This window comes from Bubalus bubalis, chromosome 10, assembly GCF_019923935.1.
Source record: "Bubalus bubalis isolate 160015118507 breed Murrah chromosome 10, NDDB_SH_1, whole genome shotgun sequence".
In the NCBI taxonomy this organism is placed as follows: domain Eukaryota; kingdom Metazoa; phylum Chordata; class Mammalia; order Artiodactyla; family Bovidae; genus Bubalus; species Bubalus bubalis.
Genome location: NC_059166.1, coordinates 90,881,992 through 90,897,687, shown reverse-complemented (window position 1 = coordinate 90,897,687; position 15,696 = coordinate 90,881,992). Strand labels below are relative to the sequence as shown.

Sequence of the window (15,696 nt, the reverse complement as noted above, 5' to 3'; positions counted from 1 at the left end):
TATCCATTTTGAATATAGCAGTGTGTACATGACCTTCCCAAACGCCCTAACTATCCCTTTCCCCCCGGCAAGCATAAGTTTGTTTTCTAAGTCTGTGAGTCTCCTTCTGTTTTGCAAGTAAGTTAGTTTATATCGTTTCTTTTTAGATTCCACATATAAGGGATGTCATACGATATTAAAGAGATTACTTTTAGATTGGGGATCCAGGGAAGCACGTACTATTTGATCTAGGTCCTGGCAGGAGATTAGAGGTAGAAGTGTAAGTCAAGCATAGGGTGCTGAGAGCAGAAGCACAGTGCATGAAAGTCTAGTGAACTGTCGCCTTGCAGAACTGCTCTGGACTGTGTCTGCTCCCTCTTGAGACTGACCCTCTGATGCTGAGGGCTGTAGTTTACTTTTACAGTGCTTCATTCCATGTTTTACATGAGATACTCATGTGGCATTTGCTACATGAACTTAACTTGATCAGCAGACATCATCATTGTTAAATTGCTTGTTCACAGCCTTACCAGTCATAAAGCAATAAGCAATTTAAAGACTAGAATTCTCACATTATCAGTAAAACGGTTATTATAGGTAGATTACCTTCTTGATTTGATTTTTGAGGATAGCAAATCAGAACTTATAAATGAATCAAAAACATGTAATTTATACCATTCCTATATGTGACATGAAAGCACCTTAAGATAGAAGGGACAAATGTGAGATTCTTAAAGACTGATCAACACAGTTTCTTTGGGATCTACTTTAAATGACAACATTGAAACCAAGCTTTAGACAATTATTTTGTTGACATGTAACTAGTTACATTTGTCTTATACTTTGAAATGAACTGTATCCTTTAAGGATTAAAAAATAATTGCTGGTGTGTACTTTATTAAAATTTTATTTTTTATTGAGGTATAGTTGATTTATACTATCATATTAGTTTAGGAGGTGTAGAGTTACTTTAGATTAAACAAATAATGATTTTTAAAAAATGTTATTTATTTGCTTTGATAAATTCAGGGAATCAGAATTGGAATACTCATTTCTTTAGTGGAATTTCTTAGCTATTTTGAAGTGGTTCTATTTAATGTGTTAACTATGATTAGAAATGGACAGATAGAAACATGAGGAGTTGGGAAAAAAAGATATTTCTAGGCCACACGTTTTCTTTTTTGTTATTGTTGTTTACTTTGGGGGAAGCTCTCTCTGTTTAAAAAAAAGATTTTTTTTAACTTTCACTTTGTGTTGGGGTATAGCTGATTAACAATGTTGTGATAGTTTCAGGTGGACAGGAAAGGGTATCCATTCTCCCCCAAATTCCCCTCCCATCCAGGCTGCCGCATAGCGTTGAGCAGAGTTCTAAGTGCTGTACAGTAGGTCCTTGTTATCCATTTTAAATATAGCGGTGTGTACATGGCTGTCCTAAGCTCCCTAACTATCCCTTCTGCCCATCCCCCGAACCCTGCAACTAGAAGTTCCTCGTCGAAGTCTGTGAGTCCGTTTCTGTTTTGTAAATAAGTTCTTTTTTTTATTTTATTTTTTTATTTTTAAACTTTACATAATTGTATTAGTTTTGCCAAATATTAAAATGAATCCACCACAGGTATACATGTGTTCCCCACCCTGAACCCTCCTCCCTCCTCCCTCCCCATACCATCCCTCTGGGTCATCCCAGTGCACTAGCCCCAAGCATCCAGTATCGTGCATTGAACCTGGACTGGCAACTCGTTTCATACATAATATTTTACATGTTTCAATGCTATTCTCCCAAATCTTCCCATCCTCTCCCTCTCCCACAGTGTCCATAAGACTGTTAAATAAGTTCTTCTGTATCATGTCTTTATAGATTCCACAAATAAGGGATGTTACATGATATTTCTCCTTCTATGACAGATCACATGTTTTCTTGTTGATCTTGGAAAAAGAAATGATATCTGTTAAAATAGGGTAGAGTATATTGACTTAAGGATTATAGTAGACAATACTTCAAGCAATTAGGAAGATAAAGGGTGTTGGTCCATGATGATTTTGTATCCTCGACTATTTTATGTATTTGAATAGTGTGTAATTTTGTTTTCTTCATTGTTTAGCTTTGATAGGGATATACAAACCAAATTTGAAGTCATTTCTTGTTAGTTTGCCATGCTTCATAAATTCATAAATTATCGGATTTAATTTTGTTCTAATTTCACAAATGAGCAAAGTGAGGTTAAGCAGTTTGTTTCAGTCACCTGCAGTGAATTAAAGAGACAGGTCACCTTTTCATGTTAGTGAATTGTTAAAGAAAAACTCATGAAATTCACACACTTCATGTTGCAGGTGATTAAAAATAAAATTTTGTAAAGTTGAAATAAATTGTTTTGTTCATCAAATAATTGTAAATGTTATTTAAAGTTTTTTCTAAATATTTTTATGAGGTGAGTAAACAGATGAAGTAATTAAATAGAAACTCATTTATTTTCTTGTCTTTTTTTTCTTTCTCCCAATAGGACCAGACATATTATCAATCATTTCAGGTTTCAGAATATGGTAAGAATTCTTCAACTTATTTTGAAGGCATACACATTTGTTCCTTTCCACAGGGAAAAGAGAAATTTCTAAGAGGTGTATTATTTAAAGTAAAAACCCCAATGGAGGTAAAATCCTGGTATTTCTATAGGTCTGAACATTTTTTCTCTGTAAAAGATCATTATAAAGAGTGAAGTGGGAATGAGGTTGCCTGTAGTCCCATGATTCTACTCTTATGCACAATTATTCTGTTTTTATATTTTGCTGTGATCATAACATATTTTAATTTTTTTTTTAAAAAGCATAACCTCAGTGATTTCCTGATTTTCCCGTTTTTCACTTGGTCAGCACTAGTAAAGACCGGGTTTAACTTGGGTAAATCCTCTTCCTGCAGGTGCCACTTTTGTAATGTCGTAGTTGGAAACACGTCGGTGTAAACCATGTGGGACCCACCGGCTTTTTGTTGGTGCATGGAGAGGAAGGAAGGCTGAGAGTGAATGCGTAGGATCCCAGTATTAGTTGTACTTTGAACAACTGTTCTGAGGTTGTACACAAAGCTCTTTTGTCTGGTTTGTGTTATTTTTTGAGAGTGTGTCTCATTTGGGCATTAGTAATTCTGGAAAGTCATCTACTTGCACATTTGTGGCTCCGGTCCACGTGTCTCTCACAGCCTTGTCACAGCTCAGTTTCCTGACCAGCTGGAACAGGGAGCAGCAAAGCTTTTCCCTATAGATGGCCAGATAGGAAAACTTGATGCTCTGTGGCTCCCATGGCTCCGTCTTAACTACTCAACTTTGCCATCGTAGCACACAGCAGCTGTAGACAATATGTAAGTGAAAGTGGCTGTGATCCAGTACAGTTTTATTTATGGACATGGAAATTTCGATTTCACATGATTTTCACATGTTATGAAATACTCTTCTTATGATTTTTTTCCCCCAACCAATTAGAAATGCCCAAACCATTCTTAGCTCTTGCTGGTCTTTGTTTACTGACCTCTAACCTGGAACTGTTTTGTCCAGTTCAGGGTTTACTCAGCACATTGAATACTTGAAATGTGGCTGATCCATATGGAGATGTGCTCTCAGCGTGTAAAATACCCAATTTTGAAGATGGTATAAATAAAGAAATTAATAATTATTTATATTGATTACATGTTGCAATGATATTTTGGATATATGAGGTTATATAAAATGTTGCAAAAATTAATTTCACCTGATTTTTTTTTTTCCTTTTTAAATGTGGCTGCTGGACATTTGAAATGACACCTCGTGGCTCACATTTTGTTTCTTTTGGACAGCCCTGATCTCGAGGAATAAGTCAGAGGTGGCTGTGACTCTCATAGGCTGTTTTTATGTCACGTAGGAGTGGTGCTGGGTGGTTCTATGTTGTTGAAGGAGGTATGTTGTGGAGGCAGAATTGATTGCCAACCTGTGATATCTGAGGAGGGGACATTCTGATTTCCTTGTTCTGAGGAAATTCCACCCCTGGGTGGCCCCGACTTTTGTGCTGGTGCAGAGTCCTGGACTGGTTTTGGTCTTAGAGTGTCCGGGCCCTCCAGGGTCTTTCACCTGGTGCTGGAGGCTCTCCTGTTCTGCCGATTCCTTGGTCGCCTTGTTTCGTCTCTTTTACTAATTGTTATGAGATGAATCTAATTCACTGGTCAGTGAAGTTAAAGAAGAGGATTATTTCTATAGATTTGTTTAGATTGGTAGGAAATATTTTCTTTTAACTCCAGTGAAGTGCTTTGTATTAAATAAATATTACTATTTATGAAATATTTCACAGCTTAATTATATTTGTTGTTGTTGTTGAGTCACTAAGTCATGTCCGACTCTCTGTGACCCCATGAATTGTGGCACGCCAGGCTTCCCTGTCCTTCACAATCTCCTGGAGTTTGCTCAAACTCATGTCCATTGAGTTGGTGATGCCATCCAACCAGATTGCGTTAAATAATATTACTATTTATAAAATATTTCATAGCTGAATTATATAAAGCCAGCCAAAGTAGGGGTTTGTAATTTTGGGATTACCTTCAGGAACCAGTACCTGTTGCACAAGAAAAGCATCATTACTTGTAGTCATATCTTAGTAATTAACTAGAAATCCTAGTATACAACTTTTTCTTCATGGCATTCCATTGGGTTAGACTGTCACCAGATTTGCCTTTGATGGTCTCAAAGGGTGCATTCTCTGTGAATGCATGTATGTCAGCATGCAGAGAGTCTTAGGGCCTCAGGATGTGCTTTTAGAAACCAAATTGGAACAACGTCCTCAGAAGTAGCTATTTATCACATAACATGGAAATACTTTAACAGGTAGTAAGTGCACAATAATGGGAGGCAGTTGAATGAAAAAGCCGGGTCTTCTAGCACTCAGATGGCTTTGCCTCTAGCGTTCTGGATGCAATTTATTTATTTTTGGTTTAACTTTTTCTATTAAACTTTTTATTTTGTATTTGAGTACAGTCGATGAACAGTGTTGTGATGGTTTCAGGTGAACAGTGAAGGGACTCAGCCATACATGTACGTGTATCTGTTCTCCCCCAAAGTCCTTCCCACCCAGGCTTCCACGTAACACTGACAAGAGTTTCCTGGGCTTTGCAGTGTGTCCTTGTTAGTTATCTGGATACAGCTTAGATTCTGCCGGCGGGAGGCTTCACAGACATGACGGTCCACAGCAGCCCTGCCCTTTCTGTGTCTCGTCACCAGCCTTTTAGGGTTTCAGATTTTGAGTGGAGTGAAGTACTTTCATCAATGTGTTAACGTGTATTTGGAGGCTAACAAATTTAAGTTTAAATAATACCAACACCTTTAGGACAGTTCTATTCTCTAGTTTGTTAAACTGTAAAATAAGAGGAAAATGGACGGTTTAAAATATTCTTGCTTTTCTTTTCCAGTATTACCAAAGTTTGAAGTTGCTTTGCAGACACCATTATATTGTTCTTTAAATTCTAAGAGTTTAAATGGTACCGTCACAGCAAAGTAAGTATCATATTGCTTTTTATGACTATAAGCTGTTGTGAAACTGCATGACAGAGAGCTCATTATATACCCCAGAACATGAGTGCAACATGTTGCTTATTAAAATACCCCAATGGACAGGAAACAAGTGTTTAGAATAAATAATTAGGCATGGACCATGTCTGCACAGGTCTTTGCAGCCATTTCTCTGCTTCTAAGCTGATCCAATCATAAAATATTTCCTATAGGCTAGTGTCTTTCCAAGACTAGTTGAGAGATTTACCTTATAGATTCTGCAGGATTGGAAAAAAAAAAAGCTTTATCTTTATTTTTTATCTTTATTTATCTTTATTTTTATTATTTTATTTTTATCTTTATTCCTCATTCAGCTGACATGGGTTAAGGCAACTTACTCTTTTAAATGCTAATTATTTTCTCTGTCAATAATGGATGTTGAGACTTTGGGGAGGGGTTTGGTTCCCTTGGGGCTTCCCTGGTGGCTCAGATGGTAAAGAATTTGCCTGCAATGTGGAAGACCTGGGTTTGATCCCTGGGTCAGGAAGATGCCCTGGAGAAGGGAATGGTTACTGACTCCAGTTTCTTGCCTAGAGGATTCCATGGACAGAGGAACCTGGCGGGCTACAGTCCATGCAGTCGCAAAGAGTCAGACGTGACTGAGCGACTAACACTTTAATTGTTTTCACTTGGTTCCCTTATTGCAGTTGGCAGATGAATCAGTAGTTCACATTCATCATCCATTTCAGCATGTGTACACAGAGACTTCCAACCCCCTGCTGTGTAACTTCTGTGGCTTTCATGATTTCATAATTTTGATGCACTGGCTTGAAGAGCACAGCATTTTGTTTTGCTGAGGCAAAAAGCATACTCGGATTTCCAGACCAGTGACTCTTGAAAGTATAGGGTGAACTTGCCCTCAAGTAAATCCAGCACTGATTACTTGTAGCATTTAAAAATTTTAATTTAAAAAAATTTTTAAAAACTTAGTTTAAAAATTTTTTGTCCCTCCCCATTTCCCAGGGTTTGCAAGGACTTGGCTGGGGCGACACCAGTGACATGGGTCCCTCCTTGGCTACCTGTCAGTGGGCTGGAGTCGGCCTGGGTGGCTAAGGCCTCCATGGGAGAGCAGCCTGTGGGCTGGGGTCCCACCTAATCCTCTGAGGACCTGGGACCTGATGGAGCATTGCAGTACCCTTTCCTGTTCAGTTGTCCCTCCTCTGTGTCACTTGCATCTCCTCTCCCAGACCACAGGGTGGTCCCAGTAAACCTCAGCAGATTCCCAGTGACCTCTGCAGCTCTTTTGGAGAAGTACTTGCTTTTCCTTCCCAAGAAAGGCTGTGCCATGCAGCATTTATTTTGTGTGTGTGTATGTATGTGTGTGTGTGTGAGTCGCTCAGTCATGTCTGACTCTTTGTGACCCCATGGACTGTGGCCTGCTAGGCCCCTCTGTCCATGGAATTCTTCAGGCAATAATAGTGGACTGGGTTGCTATTCCCTTATTCAGGGGATCTTCCTGACCCAGGGATCGAACCCAGGTCTCCTGGATTGGAGTCAGATTCTATACCCTCTGAGCCACCAGAGTTTACATTTATTTATTTCATTTTTGATTGTGTTGCGTCTTTGTTGCTACAGGGGGCCTTTCTCTAGTTGTGGCGAGCAGGGGCTACGCTCATTGCCGTGGCCTTTCATTGCAGAGCACAGGCTCTAGGCGTGAGGGCTTTAGTACTTGCAGCACATGGCTCAGTAGTTGTGGGGCACTTTTGCACGTGGCATCTTCCCAGACTGGGGATCGAACCTGTGTCCCCTGCATTGACAGGCAGATTCTTATCCACCAGACCACCACGGAGGTCCTGGTATTTATTTTTGATGTGTCAGTGTCTGTACTCAGGTTTGTGAAATTTATTTAGTTTCAGAATTTATTTGTAATAGCTGGTAACAACTGTACCCCATGTCACCACCGTCTCCTCATAGTATTCCTCTCTTGTTGGGGGTCTGTGGCAGTGGCGAGCGTGGGCAGTGAGTTCACGTACCAAAATGTCTGAGGACTCCTGTTTTAGATTCTTCTTGCAAACAAATCATGTGAATCCCTGTGACATAAAGGCAAAAATGTGTCTACAATTTGTATACCAAGCTAGTTCAACTAAGAGGTAGCTTCCAATGTGAATGTGGGTACTGTGGCTGGATTTATGGTTTAGAAAACACATACATGCCTGCTTTTTCATATTATTATCCTGCTCTTGATCTTAGCTGAAGGTCAAGCATTCTGTCTGGGTTTTATTTGGAATTCTTTGACTAACACATATAAAATTTAGTGACTGCAAATCCGCATAAACCATCTGTGTGCACATGGATTAAGTTGAAAGTGGATATCTTCTTTTTTTCTGTTTTTAGTTTTCAGGCATGTGCCAGGGATTTAAACACAACTAGTTCAAACAGTGGTTCTTAAACTCTGGTAACCGTCTAGAAAATTTATTATACACTTTTCAGGGAGGGTGAATCCCTTGAACAACACTGACAGACAGCCTCTTCCTCATGCCAAGCAGAGCCTTGGGGACCTCTTGGCACAGAGGCCTTTCTGTCCCCCATTTCTTGTAGGCAAGATTCCAGCCTCCATGACCTTTCCTGAGTTCCAAAGGGCAGACTTTGGGGGACTTCCCTGGTGGTCCAGTGGTTAAGAAGCCGCCTGCTAATATAGGGTACATGGGTTTGATTCCTGGTCCGGGAAGATTCCACATGCCGTGGGCAACTAAGCTCATTCCCACAACTACAGAGCACGCACTCTGTCGCGCCTGTGAGCTCCAAGTGCTGAAGCCCTTGTGCTCCAGAGCCCATACTCTGTGACAAGAGACGCCACCCCACGAGAAACCTGCACCCTGCATCTAGAGATTAGTCCCCACTCAGAGCAACTAGAGAAAGCCTGGGTGGAGCAACCAAGACCCAGGGCAGCCAAAAATAAGTAAATACGAAGGGCAGATGGGAACAGTTGTGGGCAGATTCCTTACCATCTGAGCCACCAGGGAAGCCTACTATATAACTGCTTCCTATTCACCAGGGAGAGCGGGGCACAGTTCTTGAGGCGCTAGCCTACTGTGTTCCCCTTTTGTCTGGCAAAGAAGTAAAGCCACTTTTTCCTTTTCCTCTGTACTGTGTCTCCCTATTTCTGTTTGACACTGGTGCACAGAGAGCCAAGGTTTTGGCAGCATGTTCCTTCAGTGCAGGGATCTTCTGATGTCAGGTGATGATGGGCGAATTGTGACCTGACCTGGAATGAAGAGTGCATCATCAAGTGGTTAACATCTTCTGTTTGGTGGGGGTTTTAGCTCTGCTGCTGCTACTGCTAAGTCACTTAAGTTGTGTCCGACTCTGTGCAACCCGGTAGATGGCAGCCCACCAGGCTCTGCCATCCCTGGGATTCTCCAGGCGAGAACACTAGAGTGGGTTGCCATTTCCTTCTCCAATGCATGAATGTGAAAAGTGAAAGTGAAGTTGCTCAATCGTGCCTGACTCTTAGCGACCCCATGGACTGCAGCCTACCAGGCTCCTCCATCCATGGGATTTTCCAAGCAAGAGTACTCTGCAGAAGAGCTCAAAGACATGGTTCTGTGTATCCCTTGAGGCGGAACCAGGACCCTGCCCTGAGGCTGCACTATTGTTTCCTGACTGCTCCTCCCCTGTCTCTGCACCTTCTCCCTTCCCTGATTAACAGCTGCTTGATCATGTCATTTGGAAGTCAGGAAAGGGGACACAGAAAGGTTTTTGTGCCCAGGAGCCCCACAGGGTCCCGTTCGGTTTCAATTGCATTTTGTCTAAAAAAACAATGTACCTACCTTGACTAAAAAGTGCTTTATTCTTAACGAAGACTAACCATCATCCGAGCCTTCGGTGAATTGTAATGTGTTTGCGGTAGTGAAATTGATCTCTGATCACAGATCACCACAACAAATATAATAGTGACGAAAAAGCTTGAAATATTATGAGAATTACCAAAATATGTCAGACAGACATGAAGTGAGCAGATGCCTTTGGGAAAAGGGCACCAGTAGAGTTGAGTATCGAAAAGTGAAAGTGTTAGTTGTTCAGTCCTGTCCGACTCTTTCTGACCCCACGGACTGTAGCCGGCCAGGCTCCTCTGTCTATGGAATTTTTCAGGCAAAAAGAGTGGGTAGCCATTTCCTTTTCCAGGGGATCTTCCTGACCCAGGGGTTGAACTCAGGTCTCCTGAATTGCAGGCACATTCTTTACCATCTGGGCCACCAGGGAAGCCCTTGCTTATTGCGAGATTGCCACAAAACTTCGATTGGTAAAAAGCACAGTATCTGTGCACTTCACAATATCTGTGATGTGCAATAAAGCAAAGCACAATAAAATGAGATCTGCCTGTAGTCCATTCCGATATTTGCTTCCTATTACCCCTCCTTCCTTCAGGCTTCAGTTGCCTAGGGGTGTCCATAGTGGGGGCCAAGAAAGGCGGTCTGCCCCAGGGCAGCTCAGATCTTACGTGTGAATTCAAATGGGTGGCCCCCAAGATGGCTGAGGAGGCCCTTTGCCTGAGGTCTGTGGATAAACGGTCCTTTTGCACCCCAGCATTCATGAGTTCTCAGTTTACCAGTGTGTTTCAGGAGGGTCTGCTTTTACTCAGATTGTGTATATAATTTGCAACTTTGCAACAGATTCAGGAAATCTTTTGACTAGCAAGGTCTTTTACCAGTCTCTAAAAATTGGCATAGACCTAATTTATAAAGACTGTGTCCTGAAGGAGATGGAGGTGATGACGGTGAAGTAACCATCATCCTGTCTATTGAGAACCCATCTCTCCTTCCTTCAGGCTCATCCTTCCAGTTTTCCTTGGATTGGGTCTCTGTCGGGAGAGTCCTGGCCCACTTCCCTTCTCACCTGTATCTGAATTCTTCCATTTGGTATCTTTAACCTTCTGCTGTTTGGTGGGATCTTCACTCTGTATTTAAACATTTCTGTCATAGAGGGAAACAAACCCTCCCTGATTATCCTGCCTCCTCCTAGCTGCTGCCCCGTCTCTCACCTCTTTGTAGAGTTCCAGCTGCCTGTTTCTGCTTCTTCCCATCCTTTTTGTTCTTCAGTCCCCTGCCTTCTGCTTTTCTCCTTCACCATGGATCGAAACCGTTTTCACTACGGCACAAAGCCCTCCTTCTTGCCTTACCTTGTGGCTGCTTTCTTAGGCTGTTACAAATTTTTGCCCCCCTTGCAGCACTGGACATTTCTGTCTTCTCATTTCCTTTCTGGCTTTTCTCCTTTTGCTTTGGTTACTCCTTTGAGGCTCTTTGCAGACAGTATCCACATTGTAAACATTCTTATTCCTTAGAGCTCCATCTTTGGCTCTCTTTTCTTTTTTTACACATTTACTCAGAGTTTTCTTCTCTATGGCCAGAGCTTCTGCTACTGTTTATAATTTGATGAAACCTGAATCCATACCGGGCTTCCCTGGTAGCTCAGTGGTAAAGAATATGCCTGCTAATATAGGAGACACAGGTTTGATACCCAAGTCAGGAAGAACCCCTGGAGAAGGAAATGGCAACTCACTCCAGTATTCTTGCCTGGGAAGTCCCATGGACAGAGGAGACTGGCGGGCTCCACTCCGTGGGATCCCAGAGTCCAACACAACTAAACAACAACAACAACAACAAAATCCATCTCTCCAGCCTGCATGTCTAGCTTGACAGTCAGATCCTTATGTCTCGCTGCTCTCTGGACGTTGTCCACTGGATGTCCCACAGATACTTGAAACAGGTTGTCTTCCCCAGCCCTGGTTCTCTGCATCCTTCTCTTGGTGGACTGCACCTCCCTGTCTCTAGCTGCCCAGGTCAGCTGTACTCTTCCGACTCCCTCAGTTCCCACAGCCAGCCAACATCCAGTGCTGGTGGTTCTGTTTCCTTGTGAAAGTCGCTCAGTCGTGTCCGACTCTTTGCAACATCATGGACTATACAGTCCGTGGAATTCTCCAGGCCAGAGTACTGGAGTGGGTAGACTTTCCCTTCTCCAGGGGATCTTCCCAACCCAGAGATCGAACCCAGGTCTCTTGCATTGCAGGCAGATTCTTTACCAGCTGAGCCACAGGGGAAGCCCTCTCTCTCCTTCAGTTCAGTTCAGTTCAGTCGCTTATTTGTGTCCAACTCTGCGACCCCATAAACTGCAGCACGCCAGGCCTCCCTGTCCATCACCAACTCCCGGAGTTCACTCAGACTCATGTCCATTGAGTCAGTGATGCCATCCAGCCATCTCATCCTCCGTCGTCCCCTTCTCCTCCTGCCCCCAATCCCTCCCAGCATCAGAGTCTTTTCCAATGAGTCAACTCTTCGCATGAGGTGGCCAAAGTACTGGAGTTTCAGCTTTAGTATCATTCCTTCCAAAGAAATCCCAGGGCTGATCTTCAGAATGGACTGGTTGGATCTCCTTGCAGTCCAAGGGACTCTCAAGAGTCTTCTCCAACACCACAGTTCAAAATCATCAATTCTTCAGCGCTCAGCTTTCTTCCCAGTCCAACTCTCACATCCATACCTGACCACTGGAAAAACCATAGCCTTGACTAGACGGACCTTTGTTGGCAAAGTAATATCTCTGCTTTTCAACATGCTATCTAGGTTGGTCATAACTTTCCTTCCAAGGAGTAAGTGTCTTTTAATTCCATGGCTGCAGTCACCATCTGCAGTGATTTTGGAGCCCCCCAAAATAAAGTCTGACACTATTTCCACTGTTTCCCCATCTATTTCCCATGAAGTGATGGGACCAGATGCCATAATCTTAGTTTTCTGAATGTTGAGCTTTAAGCCAACTTTTTCACTCTCCTTTAGTGTTTTTTTTACTGAGTTCTTTTCTAGTTTCCCGTGTTTTGAAACATCTCACCCAGCCCCTCATCTCCCCTCCCAAAGTCTCCCAAATTTTACCTGTGCGTCCAAGAATGCACAGTGCTTTTTCTGACCGAGACGCCTTTACGTAGGCAATTTCAGTGTGGCTTCTCGCCCCTAAGCGTCTATCCCTGGGTCACGTGGCTAGATCAGCTCTTTGAGGGTGGGTCTCTGTTGTGGTTACTACTGCACAGTGCCCGTCATGGAGTGGACTTCCAATAAATGCCTATTGAAAGAATAAATAGATGAAACAATGTGACTCCTGAGATTTCAGTTTCAAGCTGTGTGTAGCACAGCAGAGGCCTCTATACCTAACCAAAAGCCTCTTATTTTGAGTGAACTAAGTTAAGGTGTATGGGCAATAGATTTGGTTTTGTCACCGAATTAGGGAGTAAAGAGTAGGACTTGAAATCCGGTTGTCTCTTGTGTGTACTTTGAAAGATGAGTTCTGTTGTCTTACCACTCGGAGAGTTGTTATTAAGTTAGAAATATGACTTTAAATATTTCATATTAGCTCTTATAGTCATCTCTATGAGTGGATAATAATAATTTTGGTTATTTTTGCTAGTAGCCATCTGTCCCATCAAAGTATAGTTGATGTGCAGAGGGTTACTGGAAATTTCTTGGAGAAGAAGGTTAACACTCTGTTTTAGTTTAAAAATTTTTAGCTGAGAAGAATAAAAACCTGCATTTGTTTATTAGCTTTGATGTGAACATCTGCTCAGTATTCCCACCTCATTAAAATAAATAATAGATTCTTTCTTCTCATCATAGTAGGTTTAATAGTATTGTAAAGAAAATAACATGGCATACATCTAATTACTTCCATAATCGCTGGTGGACAGTAGAACTTAAAAAATATTATTTTTATAATCTAAGGCTTATTAAAATGTAGTTATTATTTGAAGAGTTGAGATATTTGTATCCTGGAAATGACATGGAAAAAATGGTGGGGAGAAATATGAATTATAATGATAGGTTCACTTTTTTAGGTATTATTTTGTAAACCTATTGTGCTATGGTTGTTTTCTGGGAAAAAAAAAAGTCCTTGTTTGGTTCATGATATCATAGAATATCTTTGACTTACTTTTTAAAAGTTGTTGAACTGTTACTTTCTGAATGATTAGTTTATTCCCCAAAGTATCTAGATTCTGTTTAGCACAACAGATCAGCTTGGGACTTGGAAAGCTAAATCCATGTCACATTTAAATAAAAATTAAAAATATTTGTGTCTGAGAATACTTTAAATAATGTATGAATTCTCAGCTCCCTGTACTATCATGTGATATAACTTTTAAAATATGATGTTCTGGTGTTCTGGTTATGCATTTATTTAATTTTTAACAAGATACATGCAGAGTTAGGTTTTACAAACTCTTTTGAATGTATGAATTTGATGCTGACATTGCTGTCTGGGGGTTTCCACTGACTTTATTGTTTTTGTTTGGAAGGGTGGTACATTTGAAGATGGACTGCTTTATTTTTTAAAATTTTGGAATATGCTATATTTTATTACCAGTTTTTGAGTTGAGTTGATCCAGACAAGGGGATGTTTTCTGTGATCAGATGAGGGATTCAGGAAGCGGAAGTTAACAATCACATTTTTACAGTGCAAAATAAAATTAGCTTTCATGTTTGGCTGAGCATTTCGTAATAGAAATGGAAGGAACCCAGGAAATGCATTTATGGAAGGCTTTCTGACAGTAAAATGATTTACCAAAGACTGCCTCTCCTTTACACGAAGAGACGTTCCCATTATGAGAGAGGATACAGTTAAAAAGTAGAATGCAAATCAGTGAGAGATATCTTCTTGACTCAAGAAGATAATTTTGGTAGTATGGATTAAAAAATTGCTCTTATTTTAAATTTCTTTTCAAAAAGTGAATTTTCAATAGCTATGAGCACATTTGATGCCCTGGTGTCTTGGTCTAATAAACTCTGATGGTTAATATTGAAACATGCAGGAATGGGTCACAGTGAAATGTAATCTTAGCTAACATTTTAAAATGTTCAAAAGTTACAAAGTTTCCTGGGCATGCAGTTAATGGACCAGTCCAGATTTCTAAGGATAAAAGATTTTCATAATCTTTTAAGAAATCTTTCAACAGGAAACTGTCACTTCTAGTTATGATCAGATTTTCTCCAGAAGGCTGGGTAAAGTGTGTGTGTTGTGAACTGTTTTGAGGTATTATAATAAGAAATCTTCCCATTTTGGAGACTTAGTATCAAGGATCACCATTTATTAAACACATTCCTATGTTTTGGTTTTAAAAATTTTCAGTAAGAGCATGTTTTTAAATATAATTCTTTTAAGTTAGGTCCTGTTTATTATTTTTCAGGTATACATATGGGAAGCCTGTGAAAGGAGATCTAACACTTACATTTTTACCTTTATCCTTCTGGGGTGTGAAGAAAAATATTACAAAAACATTGAAGGTAACTTTTGCAGATATCTTTTAACTTGTAATGGGGAAAAGCTATGTGTACATTCCCTGGTAATAAGATTTTATACCGAATTAACAAAAAGTTGAGCATGAGAAAATCAAGAGCTTTCTGTCATTGGACAAATGAGAATTTGCCTATTTATTAAAATAATTAAAGTGGAAAGAACCTTTGTATTGTTGTGACTTAGTTTGGATTTTATTTCTAAAATTTGAAGTGTTAAAGTGAAGAATGAAATTGAAAATTTTTTTAACAAAACAGATAAATGGATCTGCAAACTTCTCTTTTAATGATGAAGAGATGAAAAAGGTAATGGATTTTTCGGATGGACCTTCCGAGTACATGTACCTGTCTTCTCCTGGGCCGGTAGAAATTATAGCCACAGTGACAGAATCACTTACAGGTTTGTAGACTTTGAAGCATAGGCAAAGCTCTGTATGATGTGCTGCTCTATCATCTCTTATTATAATTAGCATGTTCATTTGAGGGCATTGTTGCCTAAAGATGCTCATTAATGCTGAAATTGTCATGAATATTAGTCTGACTTGCAGAATGTTTTCATAATGATTTTCTTTGAACAACTGTGCTTCAACCACGTGTGATAGATAGGTATTCATAATTTTTTCCATCTCTACTCTTTTTTTCAACCTGAAGACTACATGGAAGGGCTACCTTTTCAACTGACTAACCACCCTCCTTTTATTTATTTATTTTTTATATATATCCTCTGAAATGTCACCTGCTCCTAGACCATTTTCTCTTTTAATAATAAAGGTTAATTACTTGGATCTTTCTGTTGCTATTTTAATGGCTTTCATCAATCCCCAGAAGTACAAAAAGACTATTCTGTCAGTGGCCTGACCTTGGGTGCACATGTCATTAATGGGGGGCTCTGAAGG

General features: G+C 40.5%; 1 protein-coding gene across 2 annotated transcripts in view; it reads left to right on the top strand.

Annotated features, from left to right (window-relative positions):
* CD109 (CD109 molecule) overlaps window positions 1–15,696 on the top strand; it is a 137,041-nt gene that overhangs the window by 57,549 nt on the left and 63,796 nt on the right. For both annotated transcript variants that reach the window (XM_025294874.3, XM_044924508.2), the window contains 4 exons: window positions 2,478–2,517; window positions 5,396–5,480; window positions 14,695–14,791; window positions 15,059–15,200. In XM_025294874.3, the coding sequence (XP_025150659.2) occupies window positions 2,478–2,517; window positions 5,396–5,480; window positions 14,695–14,791; window positions 15,059–15,200 (364 nt within the window). The remainder of the gene's footprint in view (window positions 1–2,477; window positions 2,518–5,395; window positions 5,481–14,694; window positions 14,792–15,058; window positions 15,201–15,696) is intronic.